Here is a 19,239-nt window from a genome sequence, read left to right on the forward strand (position 1 = left end):
CCTGTGTCCAAAGGAATTTGGAGGGGAAACTGGAATAGAGAGCAGGGGAAACTGTGGCTCAAAAGGTAGAAAGGGCAAGGACTGACAGTGACTGCAGAGCCCTGTGTTGTAGTGCTTCCTCCAGCATGCAGCTCGGGACATTTCAGCACCCATGGCAGCTTGTTGCTGTGAGGAGTGGCTCAGTTTGTCTGCATCTACAGCCACCCCTTGTGGAGGGGATGATCTTGTTCCCACTCCAATCACAGACTGGAAAAGTCATGCAGGCCTTGTCTAACAGCACTTGGATGCTTGATGTCTATAGGATTTGAACATACACTTGACAGCTGCTGTGAATAAATGCAGCATTCATTTAAATACACAAGGTCCTTCCTGAAGCTGCAACCTTTAGGCACTTATCACAGTAGAATTAAATAGACTGGAAAAATAATTTCAACAACAGGTACACTCAAATCTCACTGACCTGCTACTAGATCTCACTATGTTGAGCCACAACCTGAGTTGAACAATATGACACTTGCGTTTGTGAGTAAATATCCTAAACCTGCACTTTTTTTTTTTCTTTAAATAAACTTACTAGGACAGGCACCCAACATTTTAAACAAGGAGTGAAACAATGTTCTTACTTACATATGTTTCAGCCTAAACTTCTTTTCAGGAGTTCTGAGCTATCTTGACCACTTTTTCCTGTCTTGTTAAGACTCACGTAATGCTTACTGAGGAATGTATACCCAGCAATCGGTTCAATGGCTGCACATCTTCTTTTGTCTGGTTGCTGCTCTAGACTGCAGAGCAAGGGCTGGTCTTGCTCCAGTCAATACAGTTAATTAATATCTAACCATATCCCGTTCTTGCTGTATCAGTGTTACGAAACCCTGGAATTATTCTGGGTCACTCTGGTGCCAGCATTCATAAGGCTAATAAACTGTCACATGTATCTCATTCCATTTAGTCATGTTTACAGGTGATCCTGTAAGCCTTCTTTGCAGGAGCAACAGAGGAAAATGGAAACATGCTGAATATCAGGCATGTAACTTGAGAGCTGGGAATTAACTCACATCCACAATCTGGCCTTCTGGTGAATCTCTTCTGGGTTACTACCTGCACTGTGTATCTGAAGAAATCTCCCTTTTAGGAGTTAATGCCATATTAGAGTTATGTCACCTAACAGCTGCTGCTAACACAAGGTTACATAAATGAAATGTTCAGTTCCTGTCATTACAAGGTCCCTGAGTCCCAACCAGCATGACTGCAATTATTCATTCATAGCTAACTTCCCTGCAACAAATGCGTGGAATGAGATGATCTTTTGAGAAAATAAATCAGTGAGACTTTGGGCCACCTTTTACATTTGGGTATTCAAGGTGCAAAAGGATCTTCTGAGACACTGACATCTCAAATTCTAGTTGATATGGCAGAAACCATGCACCTACACACTTCAAAAAATTCATCAGATACCTGTTTGCCTGTGTGCCTTCACCCTCTTTTTATAGGCATGAGGTATTTCAAGAAATTCTTAGTAGAAAACACCAGGTCTGTGTCACTCATCATAATGAAAGGAAGATCTCTGAGACTGCATAAAAATTTATTTAAAACGTAAAAAGGGAGAGCTTTTAATCCTAGGGAAAGTTATGTAACATGCTAATGTTAAAAACATTAAATGTCAACAAATTCTGCCAATATGTGTCCAGTGAGTTTGCAGTAATTCTCACTATAAAAGCATAACACTAGAAGGGAAATTTCATTAATTAATCAGTTTAAATATTTTATATCCATTTTTTGTTGCTTTGGTTTTCAATGTATCGGCCATTCTTAAGTCACAAGCTAATGAGATCATAAATAAAAGAGAAAACGAATTACTCACTTATAATTATAATGAGAATGACTGCGCATACTACACCAAGGATGATCATCATCTATAAAAAGAAAGTTATAAGAAAGAAAAAGAGAAAGTCAGGTTTTCACATGAAAGGCATTAACCCCTCAATTTATTTGCTTTTACTTAGTGACTCATTGCTCATACTTTCAGCTCTTGTAAAGACTCACAACACGCTTTTTATGGCTCCAAATTTAGTACTGGTTTTAAAATCAATAATGGACATAGTCTCTTGTCAAAGCTGGCCAGTCCTTGCCTGTCAGCTAAAGATGCAGCAACCAATCTCGACCATTCCCAGCAGTAAAGAAAAACTCAATTTCCAAAGTAAAACAGCTCCAGTGGCTGGCTTCACACATGGCCATGCACCCCTTTATACCAGAGTCACCTCATCCCTTTTCCCTGTGTTCCTCAAGTCAAGAGTGAAGTCAAGTGAAGAGGCAGCTGCAGATGATGAGGCTAAAGCCCAGCAGCTGTTTGTGCTGTTCTGTGTGCTGGTGCTGTTGGGACAGGGAGCCCATGCTAGTCACAACAGTTGCCAGCACGTTTTCCTGGAAATATCTCAGTGCAAAGCAGGAGCCTGCTGCCCCAGAAACAGGCAGAGCAGAGGCAGCTGTGCACAGAGCTGTGCCAGCCCACACCTGCACAGAGGTGCTCTGGGGCCCCCACCTGGACTCTGAAAACTGAAAGCTAACGAGCCCTCCAGGGATGCTGCAGGCTAGTTGCCATTATTACCCCAGAGGGCAGAAAGACTGAGAAACAGCAAACATGGGCATGTCAAATCAAGGCCTTCATTCCTCCCAACATGAGGACAGAGCCAGCCATTGGCTTGCAGGAGAGTGTATAAAATATGATTCCCTCTCTTTGCAGAGTTTGGGAGCCAGAGGAAGGACAGGGAGATTGTTTGGCAGGACAAAGCAGGGAAGGACAATGAGGAAAGGAGAATTAGAGTGGGTTTGAAGGTCTAGTGCAGTGCAGGTCACTGTGGTGACTGCAGTCACATGGGGGAACCTGACTCAAAATCTGTGCTTGTAGCTCCCAAAAGCCCTGCATCCTGCACTTCTAGGTGTATCAGTTGGGCAACAGCTAAAAGAGGCCCAGAGGACCTGCTCAGATGAATTTCTAACCTAGATCCTCTTATTTCTGGAGTGTTTGTACATGTAGTTTACTCAGAATATTTTGTCTTGCTTTACATTTCATGGCACTGTAGATTGAAGACAACAGGCTAGCAAGGGATACATGTGGTATTCTCCCTTGGGAACAGCTGGTATTTGAGTGGACATAAGTATTCAGCAGGAAAGTTGGTACTGGGAAATGGAAATGAAGCTGAATTTTGGCACAGTGCTCATGGTGGTGGTGCACGAGTAGGAAGAAGCAAAGACAAGAGTCTTAGAAGAGTAAGAGGAGATGAAGTTTCTGGGTCCAAGTTCCAAAAATACTGGAGGAGGTCTGAAAAAGTAAAGCGAGGTTCCCTCTGCTCTTGGGAAAGGATTAGAGTTTGAAGACAGTAGAGAAGGCAGCTGGTTGATGAAAGTCCTGCTTTATCCAAACCAGCCCCTCTTTATAAGAGACTGCAATTTCCTCCCTTCTCACAGCAGTTTATGGAATCCAGTTTTGGGTGGTTTTTTTATGGTTTACCATCCTGAAGAAAAATTAAACCAATAATGATCCCCCCAAGGAAAAAGCTTTTTTTCTCCCACTGCTAGAATACACTGCACCTGATTGTGGCTCCCACAGAGAACTGACATGAAATGCTTTCCCATCCCTCTTTGGAGGCACTAGGGAAGTGCCAAGAATTGTATCTACATCTTATATACTGCAGAATATATGAGTTCTGGTAAAGATCAAAGTTGCTTGGGTTCTGGAGCCTCAAGGTCAACGCACCTCCGTCTCACCTTGAGGAGAAGAGATGACTCAGAGGCACCATCCTGCAGGCAAAGTCCCACTAAAGGCAATGAAGCCATTCCCAACAAGGATTTATATTCCTTACCTTGCAGTTTTTCCACCAGTATTTCCTCTTCAGTTTGGCTGCACTGGTCTCAAACTGTGAGGCACCTGCTTGCAAGGCATCTGCCCGGTTGTCCAGCTCTGACAGCTTCTGGTCCCTCTCCAGCACCTTGTCCACATTCATTCTCATGATGTCCACCACCTGTGAAGGCACAGACACACCTGAGACTCCTCCCACAGGCAAGCTCAGGGACACCCACCTGTACACCCCCTGGAATGTGACACCTCATCCTAAAGCCAGCCATGGCCTGTGGTGGGATTCCCTGGGCAGTGCCCTAAAATCCCAGCCTGTGTGTGTTGGAACACACTCAGTGAGCTACACTGTGCTGGATGCCTTTTAAGGTTGAAAATAAAGAGGCAGCATGAAATACCACAGACTGTTTCATTTAAGCTTTTGACTTCTTTTATACTAATATGAAAACCTAATGAAGATCTCTACACCACACTTTGACATCGCTAAGAACAAGCCATTGTTTTCCTTGTACATTTAATACCTTCCTTACCTGAGGCAGAGAAATCAGCCAGGTAAAGGCCACCCTAAAGGGAACTGTATGCATTTCCTTATCAAAGAATTTTCTCATTCTGCAGATCTTTTGGGCAAGGTAACTCCTCAGCCATGATTTGAAGTCCTGCTTGAAACTGGAGGAGAAGAATGTTTTACCTGAGCAAATTCATCCTGCAGAGTGGCTGAGAGCTGATGCTGCATTATTGCACAGCCAGCACACAACAGGCAAGGGCTGCTCATGCATGTGTTTTATACATTGGGTAAGGGGAAAATCCTCTTCTAGCAGGCCTATAACTAAATGGAAGTCCTGTAGAAATTCACCACTAATGCAAATGTCAGGCAGTGTCACAGTCTCAGTAGTGTCCAGTTTTTCTAGCAGTGTGTGAGGCTGATGGCCTCTTAATTCTCACACTTTATGATAAGGAATTCCATGTTATACATATTTAATAAAACTTAACTATTACCTGTATAAATCCAGAATTATTTAAAGGATACATTATTCAAATAGAATGAGATTAAATTGGTAGTGGAAGAATTTTTAATAGGACTGGCAGAAGGTCTCAAAAGATTTGTTTCACTTGTCTACCAAGCTTAAACCAAAATGAAATATTCTGGTCAATCTAATTTTCTGACTTGCTTTTCCAGACCAAAACCTTCCAAGCACTTAATTTCATATAAAATAATAATAACACTTTAAAGTACTGATTTCTCAGCTAGTATTTAGTAGCATTGTATCTACAATGATTTGTAGTGAAAATGTTCAACTATTTGAAAATGCTGAAACAAAATTTCCTACCCATTCTTTTAGTTTTTTTTTAATTTGGGGTTTTTTTTTTTTTGTTCGTTTGTTGGGGGAGTTGTTTGGTTTTTTGTTTGTTTGTGGATTTTTTGGGGTTGTTTGTTTGTTTAGGGGTTTTGGTTTGTTTGTGTTTGTTTTGGTTTGTTCATTTCCCCAGAACTAGTTATTGAATCTAGTCTGGCTGCACTGAACCCCTGTCCTGGTGAGATTTCACTTTTGTCAGATAAGTAAATGTTTTCCCGGGCCTTAGAAAACAAGCTCTACGACGTCTAGAGGAATTAGGTGGGAAAACCCAATAAAGGAGTAGCTGAAATACTCTACAGCCATTGGCACAACATTAAAAATATCGGTGATTTCGTGCAGACCCAAAGTTTCCTGCGCTGCCCTGGGCTCTGCTGCCACCTGCGGGTGACGTCCCTGCCCGGCTGGGAAAGAAAAGAGCCAGGGAAGATCGGGGAGAAAGGGCAAAGCATTTTATTTTATTTTATTTTATTTTATTTTATTTTATTTTATTTTATTTTATTTTATTTTATTTTATTTTATTTATATAAATTATATTATAAATATGTAATATTTGCATTGTAGTATAAATATACATATAATTTTTATATTTTATATTATACACAATATAAATATATATTATAAATTGCATTGTAATTTATATTTATTTTTTAATATTTAATAAGTATCTTTATGGTATTGACGCCTTAGGGTTTTGGTCTTTATATTTTTCAGATCCTGTAGTGTTTCAGTGTGTAACTCTAAAACTCCATAACATGTCAGCTGCTGTTCTCCCATTTTATTGAGACAATTCCTCTATGGGCCTGAAGCTCAAGGACACCTCACTGCCTCAGTCCCCAAAAAGTACAAACAAAAGTGAATTGGGGGAGCAAACTGGGGGTAAGTGACTTCATTACCTGAAGCTGTCATTGGAGTAAATTAACCCCGATGTGTAAATAAACCAAACTTGTATCTGTCTGAAAAACTCGTGACCATTGTCCATTTTGGGTGTAGCCTCTGAGGCTTCTGACTGCCCAAGGTGTATCTATTGAAGGCCTTTAATAAATGCCCACTTTATTCTCTTAACCTTTTCCAGCCTCTGCTCTAGGGAGCCACCCCAAGGCATCAGTACAACAATTCATCAAGGTGGGATTTGCCAAAATGCACATGCACGGTCGATCATGTATATAAATTTGTAGACCTTACAAATTAGCATATCTAACAAAAATGCCTCAATGAGAGGCTTACATGGATGGCATGACATCTCCCTATTCTAAAATATTCCCTCGAGATGGGCCTAATTTTAGTTTATAGGATATGTTTTAGAGCAGGCCTTGGTAGTTCATGACAGCATAAGACTTTCTGGTCCTCAGCTGTAAGGCTTTTAAGATGTCTGGTCTTCTGGCTCAGCAAAATATCAAGACTATGTTAAGATATTAAGTTTAAAAATTATAAGTATGCATGTTAAGGGTATTGAGAATACATAAAAGGTATATAAAAAGGAAAAGTAAAAAAAAAAAATCATCATGGCATCACTACATTGGATCCCTTGGTTTACAAACCAGCATCACCCCAGCAACCTCACAGTGCTGGAAGATCCAGTTTGCCTCCCTTGGCTATTCTTATATTGTGATTTCCCTGTTAAAAAGGACCTGCTGACCACGTGCCATCAACTCCAAACCCATGAAGAATTCTTCACTGACAGGGTGATTGTGCACTGAAATCATCTGCCCAGGGAGGGGATGGAGTCACCGACCCTGGGAAAAATCTGGATGTGGCACTCAGTGCCATGGTTTGGGTGATGAGGAGGTGTCAGGTCATAGGTTGGACTGGATGATCTCAAAAGGTCTTTTCCAAGCCAGTTCATTCTCTGATTCTGTGATTCTGTATCAACTGCAGCCTCTCTCTCAAATGGAAGGCAAAACCCCCATGAATCCTGAATTTCACCTACATAATCCTCAAATCCAGGAGCTACTCATTGTCTCCTCATACTAGGCAAGAGTAACTGCCAAAATTATGCCATCAACTCCATGAAAAGACAGATTTTTGTGGGTCTGAGTGAAAAGAGTCAGAATATAGAGTATCTTCAATACAAAGCAGGGGTTCACTATTCTCACTGATGCCATCTCTATTGATCTGCTTGAAAAGCCCTATGTATCTGACAGACACCACTCATTTTAAGAAAATAAAAAGCAATTTTTATCATCTTTTAGGGACAGCTCCTTTTGCTATCATTCACATAAACAGTTACAGGACCACTGTGATGTAACCTGTTCAGTACAAGAAGTTAGTATTGGTCATTATTCTGACCAAAGACAAAAGTTAAAATGTAACATTCCTTTCCCCACTGGGAGAGGAAAGAAAGAGATTTAAAAAAAAAGAACATAGTCTAAACATTTCTGCAGGCATTTCTGCAGCCAGAAGGATGCTGTGAACACATCTGAGCACCAACAGTGGGGAGACCAGGAAGTCACTGTTCCAGATTTTCAACAAAGAAAAGCTTCTCAAAAAGACAAAGCCCATTTTTAACTCATTAAAGAAATGTATTTGAGGTGGATATTTTGAGGTCTTCTCTACTACCTCTAAAGCATACCCAAAGCTTTTGAAAATAGAGGCCTTTATGCATGTAAGCATATCTTTTCTAGTGTGTATTTTATCAAATTGGCATTTAAGGATCACACAAGTTGTGCACTTCACCATAGACAATAAGCAGTGAGTTACTTCAGTCTATGGAGGGGTTTAACAATATTCTTTCCTTAATACCCAGCACACAAATGCACACAGCAGGTGTGTAAGGATGCTACAGCTGCTACTGTCCTTCTGGCACACTCAGGGGCTGCACCCGTGAGAGTGGTGTGCTTACTCTTCCCATTCCCAGAGCAGTTGGATGGACACTGGCATTACAGCCAAGACAAGAATTTAAGGATCCAAGCTGGAACAGGCACACGGTCCTCCAAGATCAAGAAAATGAGTGGGGATTTTTTAAAGATGCTGTTATGACATCATGTGTGGGTGCCTTTCTTTGGGAATAAATTATGATAATCAGTGGAGCTCTTGCTAATGAACACTGCCCTCAGTGGCTCAATTTTGGTGGTTTTAATCTATCCATGAGAAGCTGGTGGCCTGTCTCTGTGAAACAGTCTGTGAAATTAGCATCCAACCTTTAGGAGTCCAGGAACACACTGCAAGAGCTGCTTCCACCATGACATTTCCTCCTAACCAGACGGGGAGGAATTCCTGAATTGGCATCAATGCCCACATTTAATTTGCAGAACTGTTCCTGCTACAGGGATGTTTATATTCAGGATCTCTCTTGTACTGTCTGCCTCCTTTGATAAATCTCATTTCCTAGACCACTGCCTTCAGATGAGAAGGAGTTGCACAAGGGAGGAAACTGCCCACAGCAGCACCCTTGTGCTGGAGCCACTTACCTCGTCCACCTGGGCTTGTGTCTGCTGCAGCCTCTTGTTGCTGGACACATTGGTGGCAGGAGGGGGCCCTGCAGCCCCTGCAGCACCACTGGGACCCTGGGCAGAAGTTGGAACAGACCTAGAGCAAAAACAGAGAACCTGCGTGATGAAAACCATCTTTACTTGTTCACTACTCCTTTTCTGGAACTGGTAAAAAAGTACCCATCTCTTCAAAGAACTTCTGACGTTTCAAAGCACCTTCTTCTTCAGAGAACTTTTCCATTGTTCCAATCCATATTTCCATTCCTGTATCACAACCCTACCATTCCATTCCATCTCGTACCACAATCAGTTTTTTCTCTATTTCTTGATGGGACTATCAAACTCATCCACCTCCCTTGCTGCTTTTATAAACAGCAAGCAATTCAGATTATCTACCCTAAGTTAAGGCAATGGCCAAACTGATCACAGGCCTGACTAGCAGGGCAGATCTTACGTCCCACTAAGGAAACACACTCTGCTCTGGGGACTTTGTGTTAATGCAGTAAGAGATGGGCTGTGACCCTGTCTTCCCTCTCAGTGTGCTGAGTAAAACACTGCCCTGCTCCTGTTTGGACTTCACCAAGCAAAGATAAACAGAGGCAAACAAACAGAAACAGGAGGAGATCACCTTCCTCACAAACAGAAGGAGAGGAGAAAGCAACAGAGGAGGAAGTGGGGGTGAGAATTGCACGGGGTCAGTCATCTCTGGCATCCAGCAGTGCTGACCCTCCCCAGTCCTGGTCACCAAATGTCCCTCCAGAGCAGTTTCAGCATACCCACAGCCCCCGGATGAGCATCTGCAGCACTGCTGTGAACAGAGCCCTGATCTTCTGCACAGCAGCTCTTAAGTTTCAACACTGGCTTTCTCCAGTTTGCTCTATAACAAAGGACAAAACAAAGCATCCTGAAAATCCACAGCAAATCTGGTCTGTCTCAGAGTGAGTTTGTGCAGTCAAATTACCCCCCAGCCTGAACAGGGTCCCTGAACCTCGGCCAGCCATCCTTCACACCCACATTCTAACCTGGGAAACCTCACCTCCTCTTTCAAGGGACCCCTCTCACTCCATCCTGCAGGCAAATAAAACCCTTCCTGAGGAAATCCCTGAGCATGTGAACTGAAAAACATCACAAATCCCACTCATGCATTACCAATGCCTTCCCACAGTGACAGACTGAGAGAACACAGTGTTTCTCTGTGAATCATTCCCTTCTACATCCTGGGGTCTGATTAATGCTGCTGGAATTACGGCCTCATTAATACACTGTCAAAACAGTGCCTGGGGGCACTAAAGTTAGCTCCCCAAAGGTACCTAAAGCTGCAAAATTCAGTCTGACAGTATTGCCTGAGGGCTGAGATCCCTGTGGATAGCACTGACCCTAAGAAGCTCCCAGAGGTGGAGCAGCTGTTTGCAGACCTGCAGCATTGCTGTAGTTTACACTTCATTTTTTAACTGGGGCTGAGAATGTCATTAGCACGCTTGAGCTGAAAGAGAAGAAATTGAGCCGTGCACTTCTTGCTCATCCTTTGAGGCCCTCACGGCCACTACTAAAAACATAAAAAACAGATGCTGCTGCCACCTGCAAGGGAATCACTCCATCCATTGCCATGGGCAGCATCCCAACAGGGTTTATTTTGAGTTGTCACAAAGGATCAAAATCTGCATATTATGTACACCACACATAACACAAAACAAGATCTCCCTGGAGCATCAAAAGCCTCAAAGGGCGATCCTGGTACAACAACAGAGCTAAAATTGAAATATTAAAACTTCTTTGCAGTTAAGGAAGTAAATAGGCATTTTCCCAATCAACACAAGTGGATTTTTTCCTGTGGAAACACTCTGTCACTACTACAAACGTCAAGAGAGCTCCAGAGTTAAGCACTGTTGGAATCTAAAGAGACTACAGAAGAGGAGTATATGAGAAGAGTTTTTCTGTGCCACATGTTTTGCTGTAAGCAGAGCTTATAAATTCAGTGATGTTCTTGGTCAGAGCTACAAGGTAACTCCAAAGTTTGGAGCTCTGCCATTGTACCTTTTCTGCCTAGTAATTCTCATCTTTTTTCAGCGCCTCCCAAGTGGTCCTTAAGATGACTTGACATATAGTAGATACTTTCAAGGTTGTTCTCTTCCAGCATTCTTGCTGCCATCTAATTTGGTTTCAACTGCATTTTCTGGGATTTCTCTGCTCCCTGCAGAAGGGAGGAAATGATGGGAAGAATGGGTGTTTTTACAGTTGCCCTGGCCATCCAGCAAGAGTTGCTGCAACCACCAAAGAGAGATGACAATCTTGAAGATAAGGCACAGCAAGCTCATAAGTAACGCACCCATCTTAATTACTTACCTAAAATCTAATCCAAGTTTTCTCCTGAAGAAGGGAACGGAAGGCCTGCATCACTTGAAAGCATAGGCATTCCGTGCAATATCATAGAGCAAAAACTCTAGAATTAAAGTCCAGGCTACATTTACATAATTCTTCCTGCATTTACATAATTCCTCCATTATTTCCTCTGTACTATGTCATATCAGCTTATAATTTCTCAGAAGTGTTATTCAAATTAATTTATGCAAAAATATTAGCACTATGTTGTAGAAGCTTCCTTTTGAAATATATGAAGCATCACAACTTTAAAGTATAATTTTTCATGGTCTGGCATGATTTTGGAGAACGACAAAAGAATGCAAAATCCATATAAGAGGTCTGTGACTAGGCCCCTAGCCATAAGTCTTGTGTGATTTTTTTCTAGGAAAAGGAAAAAGATATCATTAGTGCTGAGATCTGGCATTCCCAAGAACAAGTCAAGCTAATTTTGAAAGAGAAACAAAATTTGGTTGTTGTGGGTGAAAAGGGGTATGAAACCCTAGCAAATACTCTTAAATGGCAACCACTCTGTGGCACCAGAGCACAAGCTAGATTTGGATCAGTCAGCACATGAGCAACCCAACAGACTGAAAGCAGTGCAGTCTCTGTGTTTGCAGCCACCTTGGAAGAAACATTCAGGGACTTTCTGAGTGATTCAGCAAAATGGTCTCAGCTGCCTCAGACATCCTCAGTTCTTCCAGCTGGGCCTGAAACTGGTAGGTCAAACTCATGACTAAGAGATTTGTCATCTCGTAGAGACGTTTGGGAAACAACTTGCTATTTAGATCTGACAGTTAAAGGCAGCTGCAACTTGTAATTAAAAGAGAATTGGAGCTATCCAGTGTTACTGTTTTGCATTTCAGCACTGGCTGAATAAAAACCATGAAAGATGATTGTGTATCTAATATTTTGGGAAACCATCTGACACACACTTTCATTTTTGTTCATATGTGTGAGCTACACAGCAGAATTTTTTCACTTAGTCAGGCTAGGGAAGGGAGATGCACAATGCAAACACCAGGAGGATGCCAGGCCACCACTGTGCCTTGGTACAGTTTACATGAGGACCTCCAAGGCTGCTTTCAGCATCTTCTTTTATCCATCCAAAGTGCTTTTTAAAGCCTGCAACTACAGGACCTAATCCCTTCAAAGTCTCCATCCTAACAACCGTACTAAGCTAAGGAAAAGTGTTATCCCTACATATGGCTGGAAACAGGTACAGGGAGATGAAGGGACTTCTCCAAGGCAGAGAAACTCTGTGGCAGAGAAACCCAACCCTCTTCATTGTCCTCTTTCTGCTCCTCTCCAACTCTGACTCCAGTCAAAGCTCACAACCTACTTCTAACAGCAGGAGTTATTTTCTACCCCTCAGACTTAAACAGTGAGAAACACAGCTAAAGCTGATAGCACAAGCCAAGTGAGAATCTCATCACACAGCTTTAGGGGATGTCAGCTGGCAAAGCCCAGGGGAGGGGCAGTGAATGTGCATCAATGCAGCAGATCTGGTTAATGATCCTTACCAAAAATGAAACAAAGCAGGCAATTTTAACAAAATTGCACTCCCTTTCTTTTTTTTTTTTTTTTAATTGTTCAGGTATTGTATTTGTGTAGTACATATTTACTGTTGTAACTTACATATATTTAAGACATTTTTTTCCACGTGGACCCCTTCAAAAGGCACCCAGCCATTTGGGCTTCACTGTGGAATTAAGAGTCTGACAGTGGTTTCAAAGGCATTTAAAAAATACACCATAAAACACCCCTTCGTTTAACTGTAAAATAAATCAGAACACTTCCATAGCTTTGTACTCTTGAGATTTAACTCTAAAACAATTATTAGAGTTAGCTACAAATGCACATTTATAGACTACTTTAGTAGCTATGCATGTCAGTGAAGATTCTGACCCAAGGAGTAGCTGTAGAAACAAACCCATCTCACATTGTCCCTAGAGCAGAGAATGTTCATCTGTGAATTGAGATGCACTGGAAAGCTTTGAGGCACAAGGATCTCTAAGGAAATAAAGGAGCTCTATAGCCCTAGTGGTATGCTGTTAGTTTTGGACTTGCTTTGTTTATTCCTATGCAGTAACAGCTAAACCAATTTTTCCACTGATAGTTTGTAGAGAGGGACTTTTACTGACAATACTTTGACTCTTCTGCATTCTGGAGGAATTTGCAAGTTTCCATCTTTGTGTTAATCAGATGCTACCACATGGGATTTTAATTTTGCACAAGGTCAGTTAGCCAAGACTAGCTAAAAAAGCTTTCTCACTAACCAGCATGGCTATGTGAGGTTTGACACAGCCCTAACGAAATCCAGTCTGGTAAACAGAGCAGACTAAAATTCTGTCCTCGTCCATTCTCGAAGAAATTTATATTTAAACTCTTTGAGATTCTGAGCCTTCCAAACTCAAGTCCTTAACTGTACAAACTTAACAACAGCATGGACCTACCACAGTTGTGGGTGGACAGTCATGTTTCTCTTTGTGTCCAGGGAAGAGACATCCATACCAGCACCTCCTACCTAATTTTTTGGTTTTCCCTAGTGAAATGGGATAGTGTCAAATGGCAGGTCCTGCTACTCTTTGAAAAACACACAATAATTCTGTCAGGAGAGGTGCAGAGAAACTTCTAGCACCTGTGTAAAATTAAGTGTTCTTCAGATTTCTCCTTCTTCTTCCAAGTAGGTATGATGTTCCCTGCCTGCAGGGTGAGAGGACTCTCCAAAAACAACCCTTGCTAGAGACCATGGCCTCCCACTTCTGAGATGCTCTCAGTAGGGTTATTTGCTTTTCAGTTCAGCTGCCCCCTAACTGTACATATTTCAGATTTCTAGCCCATCTTTCCCCCTCCAGTTATTAGACAGTCTATTTTAATAGGCTAGGTTTATCCTTGTTTTCGTTCTACTAATCTCACTTCTGCAGGGGAATGAAACAAAGCTGCTCAATGAGAGCAAAGAAAGCCAGGATAACATAAAACTGGTTAGGCTGAGGAGATGATTAGCTGATTGACAGAGGAGCATCTCTGCTGGGCTAGTGGACATTTGCATACTGGGGCTGGAGGGATTGTCAGACTACAGAAATGTGTTTTCAGCCCTCTGAGGGAGGCTGATGATTTCACAGAGGGAGTAGAATTAGCTCCCAACAAGAGCAAACAGGCTTCCTTCACTTACAAGGGAAGCAGCACTGCTTAAAGAGAGATGTTGCTCTTCATTGTGCTTTTCTTTCTATCTGAGCCCTTCAGGATTCAGTAAAAATGTGACTATTGACAAGTAAATGGCTACAGACTTAAATTTAGATGCTTCCATTCCAGGACTATCGAATTTCAAATTATTCCTCGTGCTATTTGTAATAACTGTGTAATGAGTAATAATGAATTGGTGGTAGAACAAAACCCCACGTGTAAAAGGAATTAGCATTTGAGATGTCTTCATTTTGTGAAGAAAGTTCTGCTTTGAAAACAGCTCTGTTCTCAAATGTGCTTTTCATGTATTACCAACAATATTCTACAAGGACTCTCCCTTATTACCAAATATTTACTCTGATCAGCAGCCAAAGGATAATACTCTGCATTTAACATCCTGGGAACACATTTAATTAAATATTCCCACTAGTTTATTATGACTGCATTAACCATCTGGTGTGCTAAATATGCACGCAGAGGAAAAGGAGAGGAACCCTAAGACATCAACTTTAATTTGATCAACATTTGTTAAGTTAGTAATAACCTACTGATTTATCTTCTCCAGTATCTTCTATTCAAGCCAAATGAATGTTCCTTACTAACTTTAAGGATTAGAGGCAAATTTGATCTACAGTGATATTTTTAAGAACATTCTTTCATCATTTTAAGCCCTTGGATTTACATACCTGCATCCTGAAAAATCTTTTCATAAATACTATTTACTATCTGTGTTATGACTGCGAGGTTCTTGCATTTCCTTTCCTACCAAGAACAGAGAAATATTTTTATTTGTCATGTCTTGACCTCTAACATTTACAATGTCATATTAATTTAGAAACATTTCCCTTTCTGGACACTTTACTGCTGGATACAATAATAGGGCAGATCTCAGTCTCTGTCCAAATTGTTCAGCAGTACAGAATTAATGCAGGCTACTGAAGGGGAATTCTAGGGCACTCCTTTAGATCCCACTAGACCAGTCTCATCTTCACATCTGCAAATTTATGTACTTACATGCAGAGCACTGGAAAAAAACAAGAAAAACAAATAACAAAAACAAAACCAAAAACCAAAAACCAAAAACAAAAAAACCACCCAAAAAACAAACAAACAAAAAAAAACCCCAAACCAGCTCTAAAGTTAATCTTTTGAGGTAATTTCCACAGGCTGATGTGTGACTTCAGCCAATTTTAGTCCCATACTAAGTGGTTTTTCTTTGAAAATAGTTAATTCTCATTTGCTGATATGAAATGAATTGTAATCTTCATACTAAATGAGATGTATTTTCATTAGAGAATGGAAACAAATACAGGTGCAAGCAATAGTAAAAAAACCCCTTTCTCTTAATATTTATACAGATATTAACTTTATATTGTAAAGAGAGACAAATGTAATTTATTGTTTTCTACATTTTGCTTGCTTAAATTCATAATTTGCTTAATTTGCATCAGGCCTCTAGATAGAAATTAGTTTAGTAAAAGATATGGAAAATCATTTATGTGATATGTTCTTAATAGTTAATAACCAAAATCTATCTTCAGTGCAGTGCCTACACAGAAAAATACCAAAACACTATATTACACTAAAGTCAGTTTTCAGAAGGAAGTATTATCTCTAGTTCCTGGGTAGTACTGATTGCACCTTCTGCTAATTCTTACAAGATTTCAGAACTGACAGGTTTCAGGCTCCTGTAATAATTTCTCTTCACCAGAAGAAAGAACACAAACTTCCTTTTTTATTTTTCCTTTTTAATTTTTCTGATGCTTTTAATTTGGTTAACCTTGAGTTATCTGGGTTATGATGTGGGCTAAAGGCAATAAAACTGAACAAAGATCAGGTGTGTGATCTAATTTTCTCTCAAAATGGTTACAATTTCAAGCCAGTTCAATATAGATGAAATCTAGTGTATGTGAATGAACACATTGTTACAAAAAGCCAGCATTTTCTTTTGCAAAGTTCCTTATGCTCCATTAGTCCCATCAGTTCTTGTGCTAATGTGGGTCATTTGAGCTGAAGTGATCCTGAAATCCCTGGGAGCTCTTTGTTTTGCAAGGTGCATTGGTAGCAACCTTTGGTACTTCAGTACCTTCGGTTACTTCAGCTCTGTCCTGCACACTGAAGTTACACACCTGGAGAAACAACACAAAGATTGACCACCACAGGAATAGGTGCACTTTTCTCCCTAGAAAACTTTAGTAAAGGAATTTTAGTATATAAATAGGAAAGTGCTTTTACTGGGCATAAGAAGATACAGGCCCCCCCTCCAGCTACAGTGACAAAACCCCAACAAACCAAAACAAAGAGGAGGTTCAGCAGGGAAGTCAAATCCTGGATAACACAAAGACTTTATTTTTCTTGCCCTAAGTTACTGATGTGATATTTGGGAAAGAAAAAACTGATTGCAAACACACAAGGCTGGAACCATAAATCACCAGAGTACAGGAGGCTAATGTGAGAGGAAGCCTAACAGAACAAAGCTTTACTCAGTGCCTTGGTGAGATACATCTGAAACAAAGGAAGAATAAAACAATAAATGAGTCACTGTCATTGCTGCCTTTTCTTACTGGAAGCTAAGAAATGCAATCTGCCTTGACAACAAACTATAGGGCAAAGACATAAATAGCAAACATGTTGCTAGAGAAACGTTTCAAAATCCAGGACTCTAAAGCTGGAGTAGATTTGAGGAAGACCAGTGAGATTAAACACCCTGCTCTGCCAGACATCCCAGACTCACAAACCTGGGAGGAGAAGCTCCAGAGTGATCCCTAAGGACACAGCTCAGTGGAGAGGGCCAGCTCAAAGTAAATTCCCTATTTCTGAACAGCTGCTGATGTGCTACCTCATGGCTGGACACCCCCTGTGCTTCTGGTGCAGAGGAGTGAGAGCAGCCCCTGGGTGTGACTTTCTGTGTGGGCTTCCAGGTCCATGGGATTCACCCTTTGGAGTAACCTGTTCTCCACTCCAGGGCATCAGCTGCACACCTGATGACAGGCAAACAGAAGAAGGAATGTGCAGGGCTGGAGCCAGTTCCCAAGGTAACCAAGAGATGTGTTAAAAGGGAAAGTGGTGATAAGTAAATAAAAGCACACAATAAAGACCCACACACATGACTAACTTCCCTAGAAACCACAGACAATAGAGAGCAGCGGAACATGGAAATTCATGGATCTTCTATCTGTGAGGACACAGACAAATTTCTCCCCAGTGAAATGGTTAAATAATACCCTCATTCACAAGTTCCTTGTGATGCCTTGGGGTGGCTCCCTAGAGCAGAGACTGGACAAGGTTAAGAGAATAAAGTGGGCATTTATTAAAGGCTTTCAGCAGGTACACCTTGGGCAGTCAGAAGCCTCAGAGGCTACACCCAAAATGGACAATGGTCACGAGTTTTTCAGACAGATACAAGTTTGGTCCCTTTACATATCAGGGGTTAATCCTACAATGACAGCTTCAGGTAATGAAGTAATTTACCCCCAGTTTGCTGCCCCAAATTCACTTTTGTTTATACATTTAGGGCCTGAGGCTGTGGGGTGTCCTTGGATCTCAGGCCTGGAAGGATTGTTTGGTCTGACCAAAGTGTGGAGACAGTAACTCACATGAGTTTAGAGCTATGCACTAATGCAGAACAGGATTTGAAAACTATAAAAGCTGAAGTCCTAAGGCATCACTTGCAGGCAGCCAGGAGCACTGTGCCTGCCAGCCCTTTTCCCTCTGTGACTTTCCCAACTCTCTCACACCACAAACAGCTCCTAAGCAACAGGAGGCTTGCAGAGCATGAGTCAGTCTCCTGTGGCTGATGCTCTGATGCAGGATGCAGATCAGTCACCTGTCAATGCACAGTGCTTCCAGCAAGCCAACACGGGCACTGACTGAAGAAAACTCAACAGCTGAGATGTGCTTTGAAAGGTTGCAGTTGTAAGCCACACCTTAATGTCTCACAGACAGGTGGTGCTGGCCTAGGAAGGAGAATGCTCCGTGCTAGATGCACACTTGACACGTGGCAGAAAGCATTTCATACCAATCAGGCACCTTAAATTAATGGAACATTAGTTAAACTAGATTTTATTTAGATGACAATAGGAAGTCATTGGGCTTTGGACTGATAGCAATAATTTTGGGAACTAACCATGCAAGGTCAGCCAGTTCCCAATGTAAGCAACTAATTTTGATATAACTGGGATTGTTTCTGGCAGAACATTTCCTTCTGAATGAGGTTTTAATTTCTTTTTTTTTTTTATTCCTCCCCCCCCCCCCAAGACAACAATCGAAAAGAGAAAATTTATATGAAAAAGGACTCAAGAGGTCATCTTGAGCAATCCCCCCTTATCTCCAGGGATGACTGGTATTTCAGACCTGACCCAGGTTTGTCTGCCCCAGCCTTGTCTGTTCCTTTCTCCAGCAGTATTTGTATTGGACATTTTGAGGCTTATTGAGCACTTTTAACTCACCCAAGCTCTTGAGGCACCAGAGACATTAATTCTTGCAAAGATGCTTTGCAGTGTTCAGGGCTAGTGTCCCCACTGAGGGTGTCCAAAATGCATCTGCAGCATTCTATCTATTTTATTTATAGTCCCTGCAATCTTCGACCAGCTGAGAGACCACAGCACCCAGAAAAGAAAAGATTGTGACTTATGAATATGAGGAAATCTTGGTGCCTGAATGAAAACCTTAAAATCAAGCTCTTTATTTTGTCCATGAAGCCCTAGAGTGGCTGAATATCCACAGAGGAATTCAGTACAGAAATGAATAAAAGTAATTTTCCTTGCTAAAATTACCTTGCTATAATCTTCTCTGGATAAAGTTGTACCTTGGTAGAAACCACACCTATTCTGAAGAAGTGTCTACGAAATCATTGGCAAAGTACATTATAACCTGTTCTGTGCCTCCTCTCTTTATAACTGGGTTGATTCAATTCACTAGTCTTAACTAGAACTAACTTGTTAAAAATAATTTAATAATATTCTCATAAAAATCTTGAAATTTGCAGTCTGTGACCTGCTGCCTGTGAATACTTAAATTATTTAACTGAGGCAAGTATTACCAGAAAGACAAACTAGAGTGT

At 41.2% G+C, this 19,239-nt stretch overlaps 1 protein-coding gene across 1 annotated transcript; it reads right to left on the bottom strand.

Moving 5' to 3' along the window:
- Positions 1-1,853: 1,853 nt before the first annotated feature.
- On the bottom strand, positions 1,854-8,874 carry LOC134047555 (vesicle-associated membrane protein 2-like). Its single transcript, XM_062498801.1, has 4 exons — positions 8,786-8,874; positions 8,613-8,730; positions 3,861-4,019; positions 1,854-1,913 (listed from the first exon to the last, which is right to left on the bottom strand). Exons 1-4 carry the CDS (start codon positions 8,872-8,874, stop codon positions 1,854-1,856), a joined length of 426 nt encoding a protein of 141 aa, XP_062354785.1.
- Positions 8,875-19,239: the final 10,365 nt, after the last annotated feature.

This window comes from Cinclus cinclus, chromosome 10 (genome assembly GCF_963662255.1).
Source record: "Cinclus cinclus chromosome 10, bCinCin1.1, whole genome shotgun sequence".
NCBI lineage: Eukaryota > Metazoa > Chordata > Aves > Passeriformes > Cinclidae > Cinclus > Cinclus cinclus.

What these genes read in the sequence shown, in the direction of transcription:
- LOC134047555 (XM_062498801.1), bottom strand. Translation starts at nt 8,874, where the DNA reads ATGGAAAAGTTCTCTGAAGAAGAAGGTGCTTTGAAACGTCAGAAGTTC. An exon ending in CACAAGCCCAGGTGGACGAG is followed by an intron (nt 4,020 to 8,612) that starts GTAAGTGGCTCC and finishes GTGCCTTCACAG; the next exon opens with GTGGTGGACATCATGAGAAT. An exon ending in ACTGGTGGAAAAACTGCAAG is followed by an intron (nt 1,914 to 3,860) that starts GTAAGGAATATA and finishes TTCTTTTTATAG; the next exon opens with ATGATGATCATCCTTGGTGT.